At 41.6% G+C, this 17,378-nt stretch overlaps 1 protein-coding gene across 2 annotated transcripts in view; it reads left to right on the plus strand.

Moving 5' to 3' along the window:
• LOC144511797 (oxysterol-binding protein-related protein 10-like) overlaps positions 1-17,378 on the plus strand; it is a 198,164-nt gene that overhangs the window by 152,705 nt on the left and 28,081 nt on the right. For both annotated transcript variants that reach the window (XM_078242146.1, XM_078242136.1), the window contains exon 8: positions 1,195-1,678. In XM_078242146.1, coding sequence (XP_078098272.1) covers positions 1,195-1,678 — 484 coding nt within the window. The remainder of the gene's footprint in view (positions 1-1,194; positions 1,679-17,378) is intronic.

Raw genomic sequence — 17,378 nt, forward strand, 5'->3', positions numbered from 1 at the left:
CTGTAACCATTCCATGAGTCTATAAAATTGTTCAATTATTAAATATTTTACTATGGCCTCCTGTGACACCCAACATCAAAATACCTGAAGTTGTTTAGGTCCTGAGCTTCACAGTACTAATTGGTGGTAATGGAAGGTCAGAATTCAAGAAAGTTGCATAGAATATCTGACAATTAGTCGGCAGTAATACCATTATCAGGTACAACTGAAAGATTGCTTCAGAATTATTTGAACCCTCCCAATTAGATTACGTTACCATCTTCCAGATTATTCTGTTTTCAATATAGTCCTATAGTATCTTCCACACAAAGTTGTCATGATTTTCTTCACTAGAAACATCTGTTATATTGTGATGATGCTGTGCTTTTCAGAAATGTATTTATATCATGTTTCTTGGAAGGGGTATGTTTAAAATTCAGCTGTTTTACATGGTGCCAATTTGGCTAGGCACCAGGCAGCTCACATGCTGAGAATGCAGGCTAATGATTGATTTTAGCTAGAGATGTTTTTATTTTAATCTGAGTTAATTCATTTTTGTTTATTTGGTTTTTCCCCTAGGGTTTCAGAGTAGGGTTTTGATGAGGTTAATTGACAGTCACGTGCTTAAGGGGAGGAGCTAAGCTTACAGGGACAAACAAGCAGTTAGTGCCGGGATCTGAAAGAAGTGAGAAATGTCGCTCTCATTCGCTCTTGCTCTCCCTCCAGAGGTGTTCTGGAGGCTTAAGGCTTGAGCACATAAGCCTGTGTGTTGCTAACTGGTTTTGAAGAGGAGTTTAAATCTATAAGAGGAATATTGCTTGAATTGGAACTAATAGAGATAGGTTAGCAGTTAATAATTGTATCTTGTCATGTTTAAGCATTTCAATTGGTAAAAGTTAAGCTATTTCATTTGTTATGGTTAAACTGTACTGTTAAATAAAGTTTGTTTTGATAAAAGCTCCCTTGTGTGTCAGTAGCATCATACCTGAAGTGAAACACACTAATGTCAAAATTGAAAAACTATTGAGATCTATTTGAGCTTCATAACATACTTTGGGGTTTCTGATCTATACCTTAACAAAACCTTGCAGCCTGCTTCCGGAATGAACGAACATTTTCCCTATGTTAAGATGCTCTTTATTTTTCAAATTGATATTCAAGATACTAGTAGTTTAGAAAGAACTAAATTGTCATCTTTGTTCATTCTTAACACAGGTGGTGCTTCCAACTTTTATTTTAGAGAAGAGATCACTACTGGAAATGTATGCAAATTTCATGGCCCATGCAGACATGTTTGTGTCGATCACTGCTGGTACCACAGCTGAAGAGCGGATTATCAGCTTTGTGGAATATTACTTGACTTCTTTCCATGAGGGCCGAAAGGGAGCGGTGGCAAAGAAACCATATAATCCGATTATTGGAGAAACTTTCCACTGCTCTTGGGATGTGCCGAAAGATGAAGTAAAAGCCAACAGCACTTTAACCAAGGATCAGCCCAAGACCCAGCAAGCCTTCGAGTCCAGCAAGGACTCAACAGAGTGTTACAAAGTCAGATTTGCAGCAGAACAAGTTTCCCATCACCCACCAGTTTCTGGTTTTTACTGCGAATGCAAAGAGAGGAAAGTTTGTGCGAATGCACATGTGTGGACCAAGAGCAAATTCATGGGGATGTCCATAGGGGTCACCATGGTAGGGGAAGGTAAGAGCAGTTTGCAAATCTATCATTCTTTTTAAGTCTATGCCTATTGTATTACAGTGGATTGTGAACTGCTATGATATTCAATTATTAATCAATGACAGTGCGTTGTGGCCATTATCTAGTTAGATTTCTAAATATAATTTTCAAAGACAAAAAGTTCACGTTGATCCAATCCAATATTTGTTGGAGAACACTCTATTTAAACCTTGATGCTGCAAATGTTTGTTTAAAATGTCAAAATTTCCCAGAACATGGAAATTTTTATATTCAAAGTTAGATGAGGTAGCGTGGGAGGAGGTCCATGTGGAGCAGAAACACAGGCATAAATCAGTTGGGTTGAATGGCCTGTTTCTGTGCTGTTAATTATGTGAATGCAACCTTGAAAAATAATCCTTCCTTTTCTCAAAGTAGATTTCCAACCTGGTGGGTTGTAATGCCAAATGTTAACATTTCAGGGGTAGAATTATTAGACTCAGCATCAAATCAATATCAGCACTGCGGTGGGCTGTTGTAAAATCTCAGCTCATATACCAGGATCATTGATCTTAGAATGTGTGTGTGCAATCCTCTTGCCATTTTTTTTGTGATGATGGATTTGATGATGTTGGGGTGTCTTGGGGAAGAGGTGGATGGGGGACAATTGGTTCACCTATTTAAATCAAGTAATTCAGCAGATTATGCACATGTTTCCCAGGGCTGAAGAAGGAGAGGCAGGAACTGCCCGCTTTTACAATACCTCAATACCTTCACCCTCTTCCACTCTGGCCCTGAAACCCCACCCCTCTCCTGCTCCAGTCCAACGCACCCCTCTCTGTTTCACCCCCCCCCTGCTCTGGTCCCCCCCGCCCCGGTCCCCCCCCGCCCCCTCTTCTGAGACTTTGGGACACTCCCCCCATCCTCTCCCATCTGGCCTCCCCCATCCTCAGCCCCCACTTAAGAGTGAAACTTACCTGCTCCCTGTCCCTTTAAACATCTCCTTTTACAGCAGCTACGGTCATAACAAGGGGGACTGACTTGCATCTGTACACCCCAGTTACTCTGCAGTGATGCTACTGTGGGTGGGGGGCGGGGTTCAGTTCCTGTTTCTCAGCCTGAGAGAGGAAAGTTAGGGGAAACAGGAGCTATGCAACTACAATGAAGCTAAGTTTGTCGAGATTGGCAATCCGACAGAGATTGTCACTGCAGAAGTTAGGGGTCATTGTATTCCCTGGGACAACCAAAGTACGGGTTGAGAGCGAGGCCAGAATCCATTCAGAATCTATCATTTGAACTCTTAAAATATTATTAAAATGATGTACATCTTTATTACTAAAATCAATACAATTTAAAATAAAAACTGAAACAAAATAAACACTAAACCTAAACGTAACAACAGAAAGATAGAGTATGACGAAAATATAGTCAAGACAAAAATCAATCGTCCATAAAAACTTGTACTACCTGTAAAATTAAGAGCATAGCAAGACTGGACTCTTGTTGGGCAAAGCTTTTGTAATGGTTAATCCTTAAAAATGTCATTAATGAATTGTCCTTGTTCATTTACCTCATGATCCAGCCACAAAACCAAAACGTTTTACATTCCTACCACCTCTCAGGTCTTTAATTTTATCTGTCAAATGTTGGTACTTTTTGACATTGTCTTCCCAGGCTTTTTGTAAGGAATTATCATTGTCTTCGAATCTAACTGTAGTGCCCATGACAGAGACACCATCACCTTTACAAAAGATTACACCTGGCTTAAAAAGTGATCTGTTATCTGTTCGTATGTGTGGCTTCAAATAGGCGGTATATTCATTTTAAATAATCTGTGCAAGATCTCCCCGGAAATAGGCAAAGGCCGATGTCAAGCGGGGAAAGTGGAGTTGGAGCTGTCAACAGTAATGGGACTTAAAAAAATAACATCAACAACGTGTCGCTGGCGGGGTGGCTTCTGATTCGCCCGTGCCGCAGACAACTTAGTCAACTGAGGATATGGGCACATTTTTAAAGGCCGTCCCAGCGCAGAGAGAGCAAAAGAGTTGACCCTGGATCTCCCCCCCCCCCCTCCATATACCCCTGGCACTACTCAGGCACTGTCCCTTGGCATGACCCTCTCTTCCCTGAACGTACCAGTCGCTGTTCTACCCTCATGCCAACATGGATGAATTTTCTGAACGGGAGGGATGATTCGGATCCAGGGGCCTGGTAATTATATGTTAATATATTCAAATGATGTTCCCAGCATTGAACATCAGGAAAGGGGGGGGGGTAGAATTATTAGAATTATTGATTTGATTTATAATTGTCACATGTATTAGAATACAGTGAAAAGTATTATTTACAGACAAAGCATATCGTACATCTGTACATAGAGAAGGAAAGGAGAGGGCAGAATGTAGTATTACAATTATAGCTAGGGTGTACATCGACATGCAATTCTCGTGATATTTTCTGCTCCTGTCACTAAACCTGCCCAATATGATTGGAATTTGAAAATCCTGGCCTTTATCTTTAAGAAGATCGATGAATCCTTGCATTTTTGACATATGGACAACTGTGGGAAATGATCTCATTGACTGTATTATATCTCCTGCATTTAATGCTATTTGCAGGTCTGCCAAATGATAAAAAGTACCTGGTTGGATAGGCATTACACCCGAGTGAAAGGGCTCTGAAAAAAAAGCTAATTATTTCAAACAATTAAAACATAGCTATTGATTCAAAATAATTTCATTGTAAAATTACAAAATGCCAATTAGCCTGAAAATTTAATGTAGCCCATATGTTAAATTCATAATTGCGTTAATTGAGGAAAGTTTCGCTATTTTGGCTGCTCGTTATTCCTGGGGCCGATGGCTCATCAGTCGACCCATTCTGAAGCGTATTGGTTAAGACATCCTTAATTATATTAAGTATGTAGATCTGACTCCTTTTTGATCAAAATCTTCGCCATTATATGAAAAGGAAGCTTTAATTATCTCATCCGAAGTTAATTTTAATGATTCAATCTTCTTGAGTACAGCTATGGGAATCTGCATTTCTAATTTTGGCAATCAAAGATTGCTATTTCTCGCTTTCGAATATAGAATGCCATCAGAGATATCCTTTGGGAGGTGTAACATATTCTTAGTCGTTTTTTTGATAATGCCATCTAGCTCAATTAAAGTGTTTTAGGCTGGTTCTGTTAGAATTAAAAGCAAGAAATGAAATAGGTTTTTAAAATATCGTACCACTGTGTAGGTTTAAGAGGACTTGGGTGGTACAGAGATTAGCACTGTTGACTTACAGCACCAGGGACCTAGGTTCAATTCTGTCCTTGGGTGACTGTCTATGTGGAGTTGCATGTTGTCCATGTACCTGCCTGAGTTTCCTCCGGATGCTCCGGTTTCCTCCCACAGTCCAAAGATGTGCGGGTTAGGTTGATTGGCCATGCTAAGTTGATCCTAGTGTTGGTGGGATTAGGAGGGTAAATATGTGGGTTTACAGGGATATGGTCTGGATGGGATTGTTGTTGGCGCAGACTAGATGGGCCAAATGGCCTCCTTCTGCACTGTAGGGATTCTATGATTCTTTGATTGTATGACTTAACATTAAAGTTATCAATCCAAGAATGAAGTTTGGAGCTTTGGGACTCCTCTCTGTGACCAACACAGGGGTGAATCTTTGCTCCTAGATATTTCTCGAACTCTCCTGATATACTGTACTTAAGATTGTTTCCTTTGATCTTCCTTGGGCTCTTATTATCGTCATGGAATGTTTTATTCGTTGATATATTAAAAAACAGCTGTCTTTTTGATATTAACTTCAAGCTTCGTCTTCTTATACAATTTATCGAAAATGAGTACATTCTCTGTCAAGGCTGTATAGGAATCACTTAGCAGAGCGATATCATCGGCAAAGACTAGAGAGTCCCTGGAGTCACAATTTAATCAGAAACTGACACCATTTTCTTCCAATATACACAATAATGTATCCATGGCAATATTGAAAAGCATTGGTGACAAGGGATTCCCTGTTTGACACCTTTCTTTGTTGGAATTAGATTTGCCTTTCCTTTATTTGTTTTGATTATAGTAGAGGACTCATTATGTAGATTATCGATCAAGTTAATAAATTTACCATTAATTTCTAGCCTTTGTAAACTTTTAAAAGCCAATTTGAATCAAATGCTTTGGCTAAATCTATATATATGACTGCAAGATCTTTCCTATGATTTCTAGCGTCTTTGAAACAATTTTATAAAATTGCCATGATCTCATTGCAGCCAGAACCAGTTATAAAACCCTTTTGCCTCTTATTTAATTCCACCACCCTGGCCAGTTTACTCGCTATGATTTTCGTAAATAATGTTAAAGTTATAGAAATCATAGAAACCCTACAGTACAGAAAGAGGCCATTCAGCCCATTGAGTCTGCACCAACCACAATCCCACCCAGGCCCTATCCCCATATCCCCACATATTTTACCCTCTAATCTACGCATCCCAGGACACTAAGGGGCAATTTTAGCATGGCCAATCAACCTAACCCACACATCTTTGGACTGTGGGAGGAAACCGGAGCACCCGGAGGAAACTCACGCAGACACGAGGAGAATGTGCAAACTCCACACAGACAGTGACCTGACCCAAGCCGGGAATCGAACCCAGGTCGCTGGAGCTGTGAAGCAGCAGTGCTAACCACTGTGCTACCGTGCCGCCAATCATTATGTCCTCCACTAATCTATATTTTCAAGGTCCCTGGGATCATCAGATTCTGGAATGAACACAGTCCTATAGGTTTTAATATTGTTTTTATTCCAGATTACAGCCAAATCATAAACACATGAGAGAGTAAATTAGCGTTTTTAGTATTCAAATATTTCAAATCCTTAATCGTAATCTTATTGAATCCCAGTGCAGTTTCTTTTTTAAATTGGTCAATAACAATCTTAATCTCACTTTGCACGATTGGATTGAATAATTGCGAATTATCAGCCATCCTCATATCTTTAGAAAATTCACCTATGTCTGCTTTACTACCCTCTGGTAAGCTCTGCATGAAATACACTTCCAAATCAAGCATGTTTAAAGACATTAGGCGAGATTCTCCGGCCTCCCAGCTGTGTTTGTGGGAAGTGGCACATTGTTTGCAAGCAGCAGGATTCTCTGGTCCTGCTGCCATCAATGGGAATTCCCATTGACATCACCCCACACCGACGGGAATCATGTGGACAGGGGTGCGCTGCTGGCAGGATGGGAGAATCCCGCCGGCGTGAACGGCCGGAGAATTCCAGCCATGATAAGCATTCTCCAAGAAGGCTTTCAAGACACACGTCAATGCAGAATCGGCGTGCAGAGACTGATAGCCAAGTTCCGCATGCATGAGGACGGCCTCAACCGGGATCTTGGGCTCATGTCACACTACTTGTAACCCCCACCATACTGCCTGGGTTTGCAAAATTCTACTAACTGTCCTGGCTTGAGCCAATTCACACCTCCTTAACCTGTGATTATCCCTCTTTCTACGCACACCGTTTGTACCTGTAAAGACTTGACTACCTATAAAGACTCACATTCCAATCATTATTCTTATTCCAATCTGTAATTATCTTGCAATTGTATCTTTGCCTATATATGCCAAATTTGTGAAGTTATCTCCACTCACCTGATGAAGGAGCAGCGGTTCGAAAGATCGTGATTCCAAATAAACCTGTTGGACTTTAACCTGGTGTTGTGAGATTTCTTATTGCGCCCACCCCAGTCCAATGCCGGCATCTCCACCTCATAGTTTTCATAGAAATCATAGAATCATAGAAACCCTACAGTGCAGAAGGAGGCCATTTGGCCCATCGAGACTGCACCGACCAGAATCCCACCCAGGCCCTACCCCCACATCCCCCTATATATTTATCCTCTAATCCCTCTAACCTACGCATCTCAGGACTCTAAGGGGCAATTTGTAGCATGGCCAATCAACCTAACCTGCACATCTTTGGACTTATCAAGACTTTATCAAGATTTATCAAGACTTTAAATTTATTTTTTGCCGATTTCTTTCTGGCTCCTGAATTTTTAAATGGTGGGTTTTCATTTACATAATCATACTCATTAATTAATTGCTTTTTTAACTCCACTAATTTTTAAATTTATATTAATTACTCTGTCTAGCATCTGATTGATCAAGTTATCTGCTCATTATTTATTCTTTTATCATTAACTATCAATTTAAAGGTCATATTTTCCAAAGTTAAGGCATCAATTTTATCATATTTATTTTGTGCCAAATTTGTCATAGTTATGTTATCCCCTATTTATATTTTGTTCTGCCTTGTTGTTTATATATCTGCCCCTTCATTGAATAAGGATGTAAAACCTGCAAGAAAATTAACATTTGTTTTTACACCTGCCTTTACACTATTTCTAAGTTCAGCCATCTCAGCAGTACACCTTGTGTCAGAAATTTGTTAATTAGTTTTGGATGTCAATGTCTTGTCTTTCATAACATTGATTTTTTGTTTAGTGGCCACAATATTCTTTCTACAAACGAAAAGGAGCAACATCTCCACTTTAGACAGAGTAGAATTTTTACTCACAACAGGAAATGATCACCACTGGGTAGCTACTTGTTTCTAATTCCTTAGTTCAGGATGTAGGTGAAGCTCATGTTGACTCAGATCTCATTGGGTCTTGATGTTCTTCTCGCATAGACTACATTGAAAGGCTAAAATAGCCCAAGTAACATGAACACCATGTGTGCACTCCCCACATTTTACGCAATGACAAACAATTGAGTGATACTTGCCAGTCTTCTGACATTTGCTACAAATGACTAAAAGCTGAGAAATTTTGTCTGTTACTCCTAAGATGTTTTCTGAAGTTGGTTGTATAATTTCAAATTACTTCTTGGATTTGACATTTAAATTGACTACAAGGACAGGTTATTTTAATATTCTCATTAAAATCATTATATATTGGACTTGACTGTTCATAGTTTTAGATCTAATGGCTTCCTGATTAACAGGGATGTCACTGATTAAATTGATTAAAATTTGTATCGTAAAATGTTAATATTTGTAAAATTATCTCACGACTCCGTTTCAAATGATCGCCTGGCCTCAAGGTGTCCTCTGGTGTAATGCACTTTTGTTGTTATAAGCGACTCCATTCAAATCCATCTTTGTTAATAATTGGTTGTTGCCAATTGTTGACCCCAGTAGTCCCATTTATTAGCAATACGGAATCAGTGAATGGTCTTATGAAGTCTTATAGTTTGTGTTGATGAGGATTTATTTAACATCAGTGTTTGCAGGTGTGTCTGCTGCGCCCCAATCAATAGAATAACAAAATTTAGCGATGTTGGTAGTTGGAGAAAGCCTGAGATGTTTTTCAACTGGTTATCCTCCCAGCTAGAAAGGACATATCACACAAGTCCATCCATCGTATTCTTTCTTCAATCCTATGGGCGTGATCTTAACACCCATTCACGTCACACTCCTGTTGCAGCGAAGCCGGAGAATTTGCTGACAAGCCAAATGTCCATTCTCTGCAGCGGGATGGGAAAATCCCGCTGGCATGAACGGTCAGAAAATTCCCACCTATGGGTCTTCCACCTGTGGAGAAAAATGGTTTCTGCAAACCGACTGACAAGATTCATTGCATCTGCAGTCATATTCACCACAGTGCCAGAGTTCAGGAAACCAGGGAAGAACGGGAATTTAATCCAGATTACCAGAACCAATCTGACAACTAGATCTTGAAACAATGTTATTGGGAATACCATGTGACAGTCACAACCCGCCATAGTTAGAAATCATAACACCTATAACCATTGCACCTTGGGATCTGTAGACATTCACTCCAAGTCACATCCTCTACAACTCTCCATATCCTCCCATTTATTGTGCAATCCTTTGCCCAGTTTGATCTTCCAAATGGATCATCTCACACTTCTCAAGATTGAATTGTGTTTGCCAATTTTCTGCCCACCTGGCCAGTCCATTACTGATGCAGTTTACAGCAATCCTCCATGCTATCAACCGTACAGCCAATTTTTGTGCCACCTGCAAGCATCTTGATCATTTCCCCTACATTTACTTTCAAACCATTAATGTATACCATAAAAAGCAGGAGATCTAGTATTGAGCCCTGTGGAAGCCCACTGGAAACAGCCTTCCTGTCGCAAAAACACCCACCAACAAGTAGCCTTTGTTTCCTGCCACTGAGCCAATTTTATATCCAGCTTGGTTCATTCTCCTCGGTCCCATGGGCTTTTATTTTTATCAGTCTGCCATGTTTATGTTTATTTATTTGTCACAAGTAGGCTTACATTAACACTGCAGTGAAGTTACTTTAAACTTTGCTAAAAAGTGCCTTGCTAAAATCCATGTAGGCATCATCAACTACACTACCCTCATCAATCCTCCTTGTTACTTCCTCAAAAAGTTCAATCAAATCAGTCAGACATAACTTCCCCTTAACAAATCCATGCTGTCCTTGACTAATCCACACTTTTCTAACTGACAGTTTATCCTGTTCCTCAGAATTATTTGCCCACTACTGAGGTCAGGTTGACTGTTCTGCAATTATTCGATCTATCGCTCGCTCCCTTTTTAAACAAAGGTACAATGTGAAATCATAGAAACCCTACAGTACAGAAAGAGGCCATTCGGCCCATCGAGTCTGCACCAACCACAATCCCACCCAGGCCCTAGCCCCATATCCCTACATATTTACCCACTAATCCCTCTAACCTACGCATCTCAGGACACTAAGGGCAATTTTTAGCATGGCCAATCAACCTAACCCGCACATCTTTGGACTGTGGGAGGAAACCGGAGCACCCGGAGGAAACCCACGCAGACACGAGGAGAATGTGCAAACTCCACACAGATAGAAAAGCAGATCTCCAATCGTCCGGCACTTCACCTGTATCCAGTGAGGATTGGAAAATTATGGTCAGATTCTCTGCCGTTTCCACCCTGACTTTTAACAGCCTGGGGTAGATTTCATTTAGCTATGATCATTTATCTAAGGGTGCTAATCCCTTAATACTTATTCTTTCCCTTTGTCTAACTCATTCAATACTTCAATCTCCTCATCCTTATCCACAATGTCTGTATCATCTCTTTCTTTTGTGAAGGCAGACCCAAAGTATTCATTACGAACCATACCCACATCATCTACCTGCACACACAGGACACGTTTTTGGTTTTTTATAGGCGCTAGTGTCTCCTTAGTTCTCCTTGTGGCTTTCTGAAGTTGGCGTGGGTGGGAGCAGATGTGAAACCGCTCGTGCCCAACATTGTGGTGTTAATGTGATATTACACTGGGTGGCTAATTAAGGCCTGCCTGACATACGACGCGTCCAACCCTGGTTGGATCTCTGTTCTTTGGGTGCCAGGTTCAGAGGGAAAGGGGACTGACGGAGGGGAGGGCTGAGGAGATTGTAAGGGGGAAGGGAGGCTGTGGGGGGGTCTGAGAAGGGAAGGGGCTGGTTGGAGGAGGAGGGAGCTGAAGTGGGGTTGAGGAGGCATCTGATTGGGGATTTGAGCGGGTCTGAGTGGGGATCTGAATGAGTAGGGGAGGGGGCCGAGGAAGCTCTGAGGGTCAGAGGGGAGGGAGCTAAAGGGGAATCTGAGGGGGTCCTGAGTGGGGATTTGGGGGGGCCCAAGTCAGGATTTGAGGTACAGGGGGGGGCTTAGAGGAGGGGAGCTGTGGGGGGTCGATTTTGGGTCACCGTCCTGCCTGCGTTGTGTGTTGGGGATGGGGGTGACCCGTTATTTAAGTGTTGTTTGGGGGGGGAGGGGGGGAATGTTCCTCTTTGCTGGCTCCCCTGGACCCTCGAGGTCCAGCATGCCAGGTCCATGTTGGTGATGACCAACATCAAAGCCTGCCCAGTGTATTTCCCAGTGGAGAGGCCGGTGAATGACACGGAGTTGGTGAATGGGCTGTCATACCCACTAAGTTTTCATATTAGTCGAGTTGTCACCTGCTTTGGGTGGGATCCCGATCAGGACCGGCAGGGTGGGCTGGGTGAATCCCAAATAGCCCTCACACCCGGAGGGAATCTCCCCCCCCCCCGAAGTCCAATTCAGTGGCAATCAGGATTCACGCCATCGGTGAATGGGGCCAGTGAAACCCCCCTCCCTCTCTTTTATATCTTCTATAGTCATTAATGTTGTGATGTATTTATCCACTTTTAAAGTGTGTTACGTGCTAAATAGTTCTGTAATATACTTGTAAATAAGTTAGTAAAGTGTAATATCTCTTGTGGTGTTCCGCATGCAACATAAGAAGCCACTTTTCTTGAATTTGCTGAAAGTGGGGAGATTCAGTTTCTAAAGAGAGCCCCACTGGGCCCTTGTAATATCCGAGTAGTTACAACTTGGCCAACAAATAATTTAACAGACTATCTGGGAGAAGGTAATATTTGTTAATAGTCGCTTTCCTTAGGGGAGACATGGTTCACTTTCCCAGACCCAAAATAAGGGTCGGTGTGAAGTTGCTGCCTTGAACTCGGGTGAGAGTGATTGTTGAGGGAGTGTGCCTGATCTAGGGTAGTCTATATTCGGCGCTAGAGTTATAGAATCATAGAATCCCTAAAGTGCAGAAGAAGGCCATTCAGCCCATCAGATCTGCACAGACCACAATCCCACCCAGGCCCAATCCCTGTAACCCCACATTTTATCCTGCTAATCCCCTGACACTAGGGTCAATTTAGCATGGCAAATCAACCTAACCCACACATCTTTGGACTGTGGGAGGGAACTGGAGCACCTGGAGGAAACCCACATAAACACGGGGAGAACATGCAGACTCCACACAGACAGTGACCCGAGGCTGGAATTGAACCCGGGTCCCTGGTGCTGTGAGGCAGCAGTGCTAAGCACTGTGCAAACATGCCACGCCCATATAATCCACTTCAGTGCATCCAATTTACACACACTCCCACTAGCCTTGAAATCAGTTCGGGCACACACCTGGCCCAGACATGCAAAATTCTGGCCTTAATGTATTGTTTACATCAGAGGATTATGCTATTGCATGGATTCATACAATTAAACTAACAGGTTTTATTTCATTGTTACTTATCCCAGATTCATGCATAGTCACGTGCACCTTACATGACAATGAAGACTTTCTCAGTGTGTCATGTCTCTCAATATTACTTCATTATTCAGTGCAGTGAACTGTAGCCCCACAAGGAAGTCTCGGGAGTATGATTTAACAAAGGCAGTATCAGAGGAGCAGTGTGAGGCTTTGTCATGCTGCTCTGTGTGCGTCTCGGACAGCAATTGTTTATGACAAAGGTCAATTCAAAAACTTTTATGAAATATATCATGACGTACGCTCCTGGACTTGATAATATAACACAAGCATTGTAAAGGAATTTTGAAAGCAATGAGGAGCGGCTTCTTTAGCATCTTCTAAATATGCCCAGTGGCATTTACAACCTCTCGGTCTGATAAATGAATTTATATTGGCTTCGATCTTTTTCACTCTTTGCTGGAACCATTGACAGCGATTTATCCTCCCCATTACTCTGTATATCCTCCTTCAAGCCCCATGCAAGTGCACGTTTTTGCTATTTATGAAGGTGTGGTTGATGTCTTGTAATGCTGGAAAAAAACTATTCTAGAGAATGGCTAAATGAGGCAAGAATTAGTGTAGGTCCATTCATTTCTCTGAATAGACGGAAACGGCACTGATACGAAGTTGAATTTCTTTTATTGAACAGATTTTAAAATTAACACATTACAGAAAACAAAAAGAAACTGGGAGAGAGAGAAGTACAGAGATACTGCCAAAAGTCAGGCCTGTGCTGATTAAAGCAGCAATCAAAACAGATTCTCGATTGAACTAACTAAACATACAACTGTGACTACAATACAAGTTAATTCTTATCTGTGTTGAAATTGTTTGGTACGTGCTGTAAAATAAGGAGTCTCACAAACCAGGTTAAAGTCCAACAGGTTTATTTGGTAGCACAAGCTTTCGGAGTCTCAGGCTCCTTCTTCAGGTGAGTGAGGACTTGTGTTCACAAACAGGGCATATATAGACGCAAACTCAATTTACAAGATAATGGTTGGAATGCGAGTCTTTACAGGTAATCAAGTCTTAAAGGTACAGACAATGTGAGTGGAGAGAGGGTTAAATAAAAGCAGGTTTTTGCAGCTGGTTATGAGACTTTGCAGCTGTGGCCATGAAAAGCTGCTATTTATGAAAAACTTTGTTTGGCTTGTGAAAAAACCTGTCTTTGCTGGCACTGTACTTTCAAAAAATGGAGTCAATTTTTCTAGCTAATCCCAGCATGCCTGCTGAACTTTAAAATGTTGTCAAGTTAGCTTTAAAAGCTTAGCGTTTAAATGTAATTGCATAGGCAGAAATATCTTAAAACTAAGTATTTGCATTAATGAAGCAAAATGGGTGGCACAGTGGTTAGTACTGCTGCCTCACAGCGCCAGGGACCCAGGTTCGATTCCCAGCTTGGGTCACTGTCTGTGCAGAGTCTGCATGAGTTTCCTCCGGATGCTCTGGTTTCCTCCCACAGTCCAAAAGGCTTGCTGGTTCGGTGCATTGGCTAAATTCTCCCTTAGTGTGCCCGAACAGGCACCGGAGTGTGACGACTAGGGGATTTTCACAGTAACTTGATTGCAGTGTTAATATAAGTCTACTTGTGACTAATAAATAAACACCTTAATCTGGCTGTTTTTTTTACATTTCATAATATACATAGATGATAAGGAGCCTTAGATGGATCAATTTTTCTTGTTATTGTAAATTTTAACTTGGGGATTAGTTCTGAAAGATTTTTTTTGAACGCAGTTATAACGAATGCCAATACTGAACTCAGAGTACCATAGAATCCTTACAGTACAGACTCTCTGAAAGAGCATCTTACTCGGGCTCAACCCCATGCCCAAACTCTGCTCATTTGCCATGCCCAATGCACCTAACCTGTACATCTTTGGACTGTGGGAGGAAATCGGAGCACCCGGAGGAAACCCTTGAGTACTATCAGTACTCTTCTTTTTGGTATAGGTTTCTCCCGTTGCTGATGTTCACAGAATGGTCAATGTGACCCATGGCAACGATTTGCTAACGTTTGTAACAGGAGGAAATAATCCCCCTTTCTTCAAATCAGTGTTAACAAGAAACAAGAACCATGGTACTCTCTTCAATAATATCTAAATTAGCAAAGTATTGACAACATTGGATGGTAGAGTTGCATTCTTACATTAGAGCCTTCTGGTTGCAAAAATCTGTGGAGAAAGAATGTTTAAACTTTGAAATGTTATGTTAGCAGTCATACTGTAATGTCTTAAACACAATCGCTGTAAAGAGTGGCGGCACTTCATTCCCAGTGATAAATTCAGGCTTGATCTTAATGAACCTGATATTTGTTGATCTTTTTTTTGTGCTTTGTTTCTCAGTATTTCTCAGTGTTCTACCATTCATTGTATATCCTCTTGCCTTGTTGGTCTTTCCCAAATGCATTACCTCACATTTCTCCAGCTGGAACTTCAATTGGCACGTTCTGCCGACCTGACTAGTCCATTGATTTCTTCCAGCAGACTGTAACTTCCTTCATTATCAACCACACGACCATTTTACGTGCCATCTGCAAACGTCTTAATTATGCCCCCAACAACCAAGTTCTAATCATTGCTTGCTCCCTTGCCTTTTGCTGTATATAGCAATGTGGCCTGTGGAACCCCACTGGAAATGGCCTTCCAGTCACAAAAACATCTTTCGGCCATTACCTTTCACTTCATGCCACTCTTCCTTATCAAAAAGTCTAACTAAAATCCATGTACATTCATCAATCCCTGTGTCCTCTAGGTGCTCCAGTTTCCACCCACAGTCCAAAGATGTGCAGGTTAGGTGGATTGGCCATGGTGAATTTCCCCTTAATGTTTAAAGATGTGTAGGTTAGGCGGATTAGCCATGGTAAATATATGGGGTTATGGGGATAGGGCGGAGGAGTCTCGGGTGGATGCTCTTTCAGAGAGTTGGTGCAGACTTGATGGGCTGAATGGCCTCCTTCTGCATTGGAGGGATTCTATGATTCTATGAACATGCTATCCTCCTTGATCCTCCTTTTTACATCTTCCGGAATTCCAGTCAACTTAGTCCCTTAACAAATCTATCCAAATCTCACGATCCTTGTTTAATCTACGCCATTCTAACTCATAAGGAATACTGTTCCTCCGAATTTTTTCCAATAGTTTGACCACCATCATGCTTAAATAAATTAGTCTCTAATTACTTAGTCTATCCCCTTTTTCCTTCAGAAGCTGAACCTATGAATGTTTTGAAGGTAGAGGGAGGTAGATTCTTGATAAACAAGTGGTTAACACTGCTGCCTCACAGCGCCAGGGACCCAGTTTCAGTTCCCCACTGTAAGGATTCTATGAAGAGGACAAAAGGTTACCAGGTGTAAGCAGGGGCTAACAGTCACATCAGCCGTGATCTCATTAAATGGCGGAGCAGGCTTGAAGGGATGAGTGGCCGACTGCTACTCCATATGAGGCTGCAGAAAGATTTAGACAGTTTAGGAGAGTGGTCCAAGAAGTGGCTGATGAAATTCAACGTGGGCAAGTGCGAGGTCGTACACTTTGGAAAAAAGAATAGAGGCATGGACTATTTTCTAAACGGTGACAAAATTCATAATGCTAAAGTGCAAAGGGACTTGGGAGTCCTAGTCCAGGATTCTCTAAAGGTAAACTTGCAGGTTGAGTCCGTAATTAAGAAAGCAAATGTAATGTTGTCATTTATCTCAAGAGGCTTGGAATACAAAAGCAGGGATGTACTTCTGAGGCTTTATAAAGCACTGGTTAGGCCCCATTTGGAGTACTGTGAGCAATTTTGGGCCCCACACCTCAGGAAGGACATACTGGCACTGGAGCGGGTCCAGCGGAGATTCACACGGATGATCCCAGGAATGGTAGGCCTGACATACGATGAACGTCTGAGGATCGTGGGATTATATTCATTGGAGTTTAGGAGGTTGAGGGGAGATCTGATAGAAACTTACAAGATAATGAACGGCTTAGATAGGATGGACGTAGGGAAGTTGTTTCCATTAACAGGGGAGACTAGGACGCGGGGGCACAGCCTTAGAATAAAAGGGAGTCACTTTAGAACAGAGATGAGGAGAAATTTCTTCAGCCAGAGAGTGGTGGGTCTGTGGAATTCATTGCCACAGAGGGCTGTGGAGGCCGAGACGTTGAGCGTCTTCAAGACAGAAATTGATAAATTCTTGATTTCTCGAGGAATTAAGGGCTATGGGGAGAGAGCGGGTAAATGGAGTTGAAATCAACCATGATTGAATGGTGGAGTGGACTCGATGGGCCGAATGGCCTTACTTCCGCTCCTATGTCTTATGGTCTTATGGTCTTATGTTTGTATATGCCTTTTGAAACAACAGTAAATTATAGCAGTCCTCCGGCATCATGTTTGAAATCAAAGACAATGGGCAAATGATGGTCAATATTTCTGCTATTTCCCCTCTCCCTTTTCTTAACAGCCTGGTCTGGATCAGGAAAGTTATCTAACTTAAAAGATGCTAAACTCAGCAACTCCTTATCACAACCATGTTAATACAAAATTGTTATTTTAAAAAGTACAGCCCACATTCAGTAAAATCTGCACGTGTGTTTTCAATCTGTATTTTTCATAATGTGCGGAAACAATACAGCACATGCAGGGATGTTGAAATGTATAAAATGTTTAATCTGT

The sequence above is a fragment of the Mustelus asterias genome, chromosome 2 (assembly GCF_964213995.1).
Source record: "Mustelus asterias chromosome 2, sMusAst1.hap1.1, whole genome shotgun sequence".
NCBI lineage: Eukaryota > Metazoa > Chordata > Chondrichthyes > Carcharhiniformes > Triakidae > Mustelus > Mustelus asterias.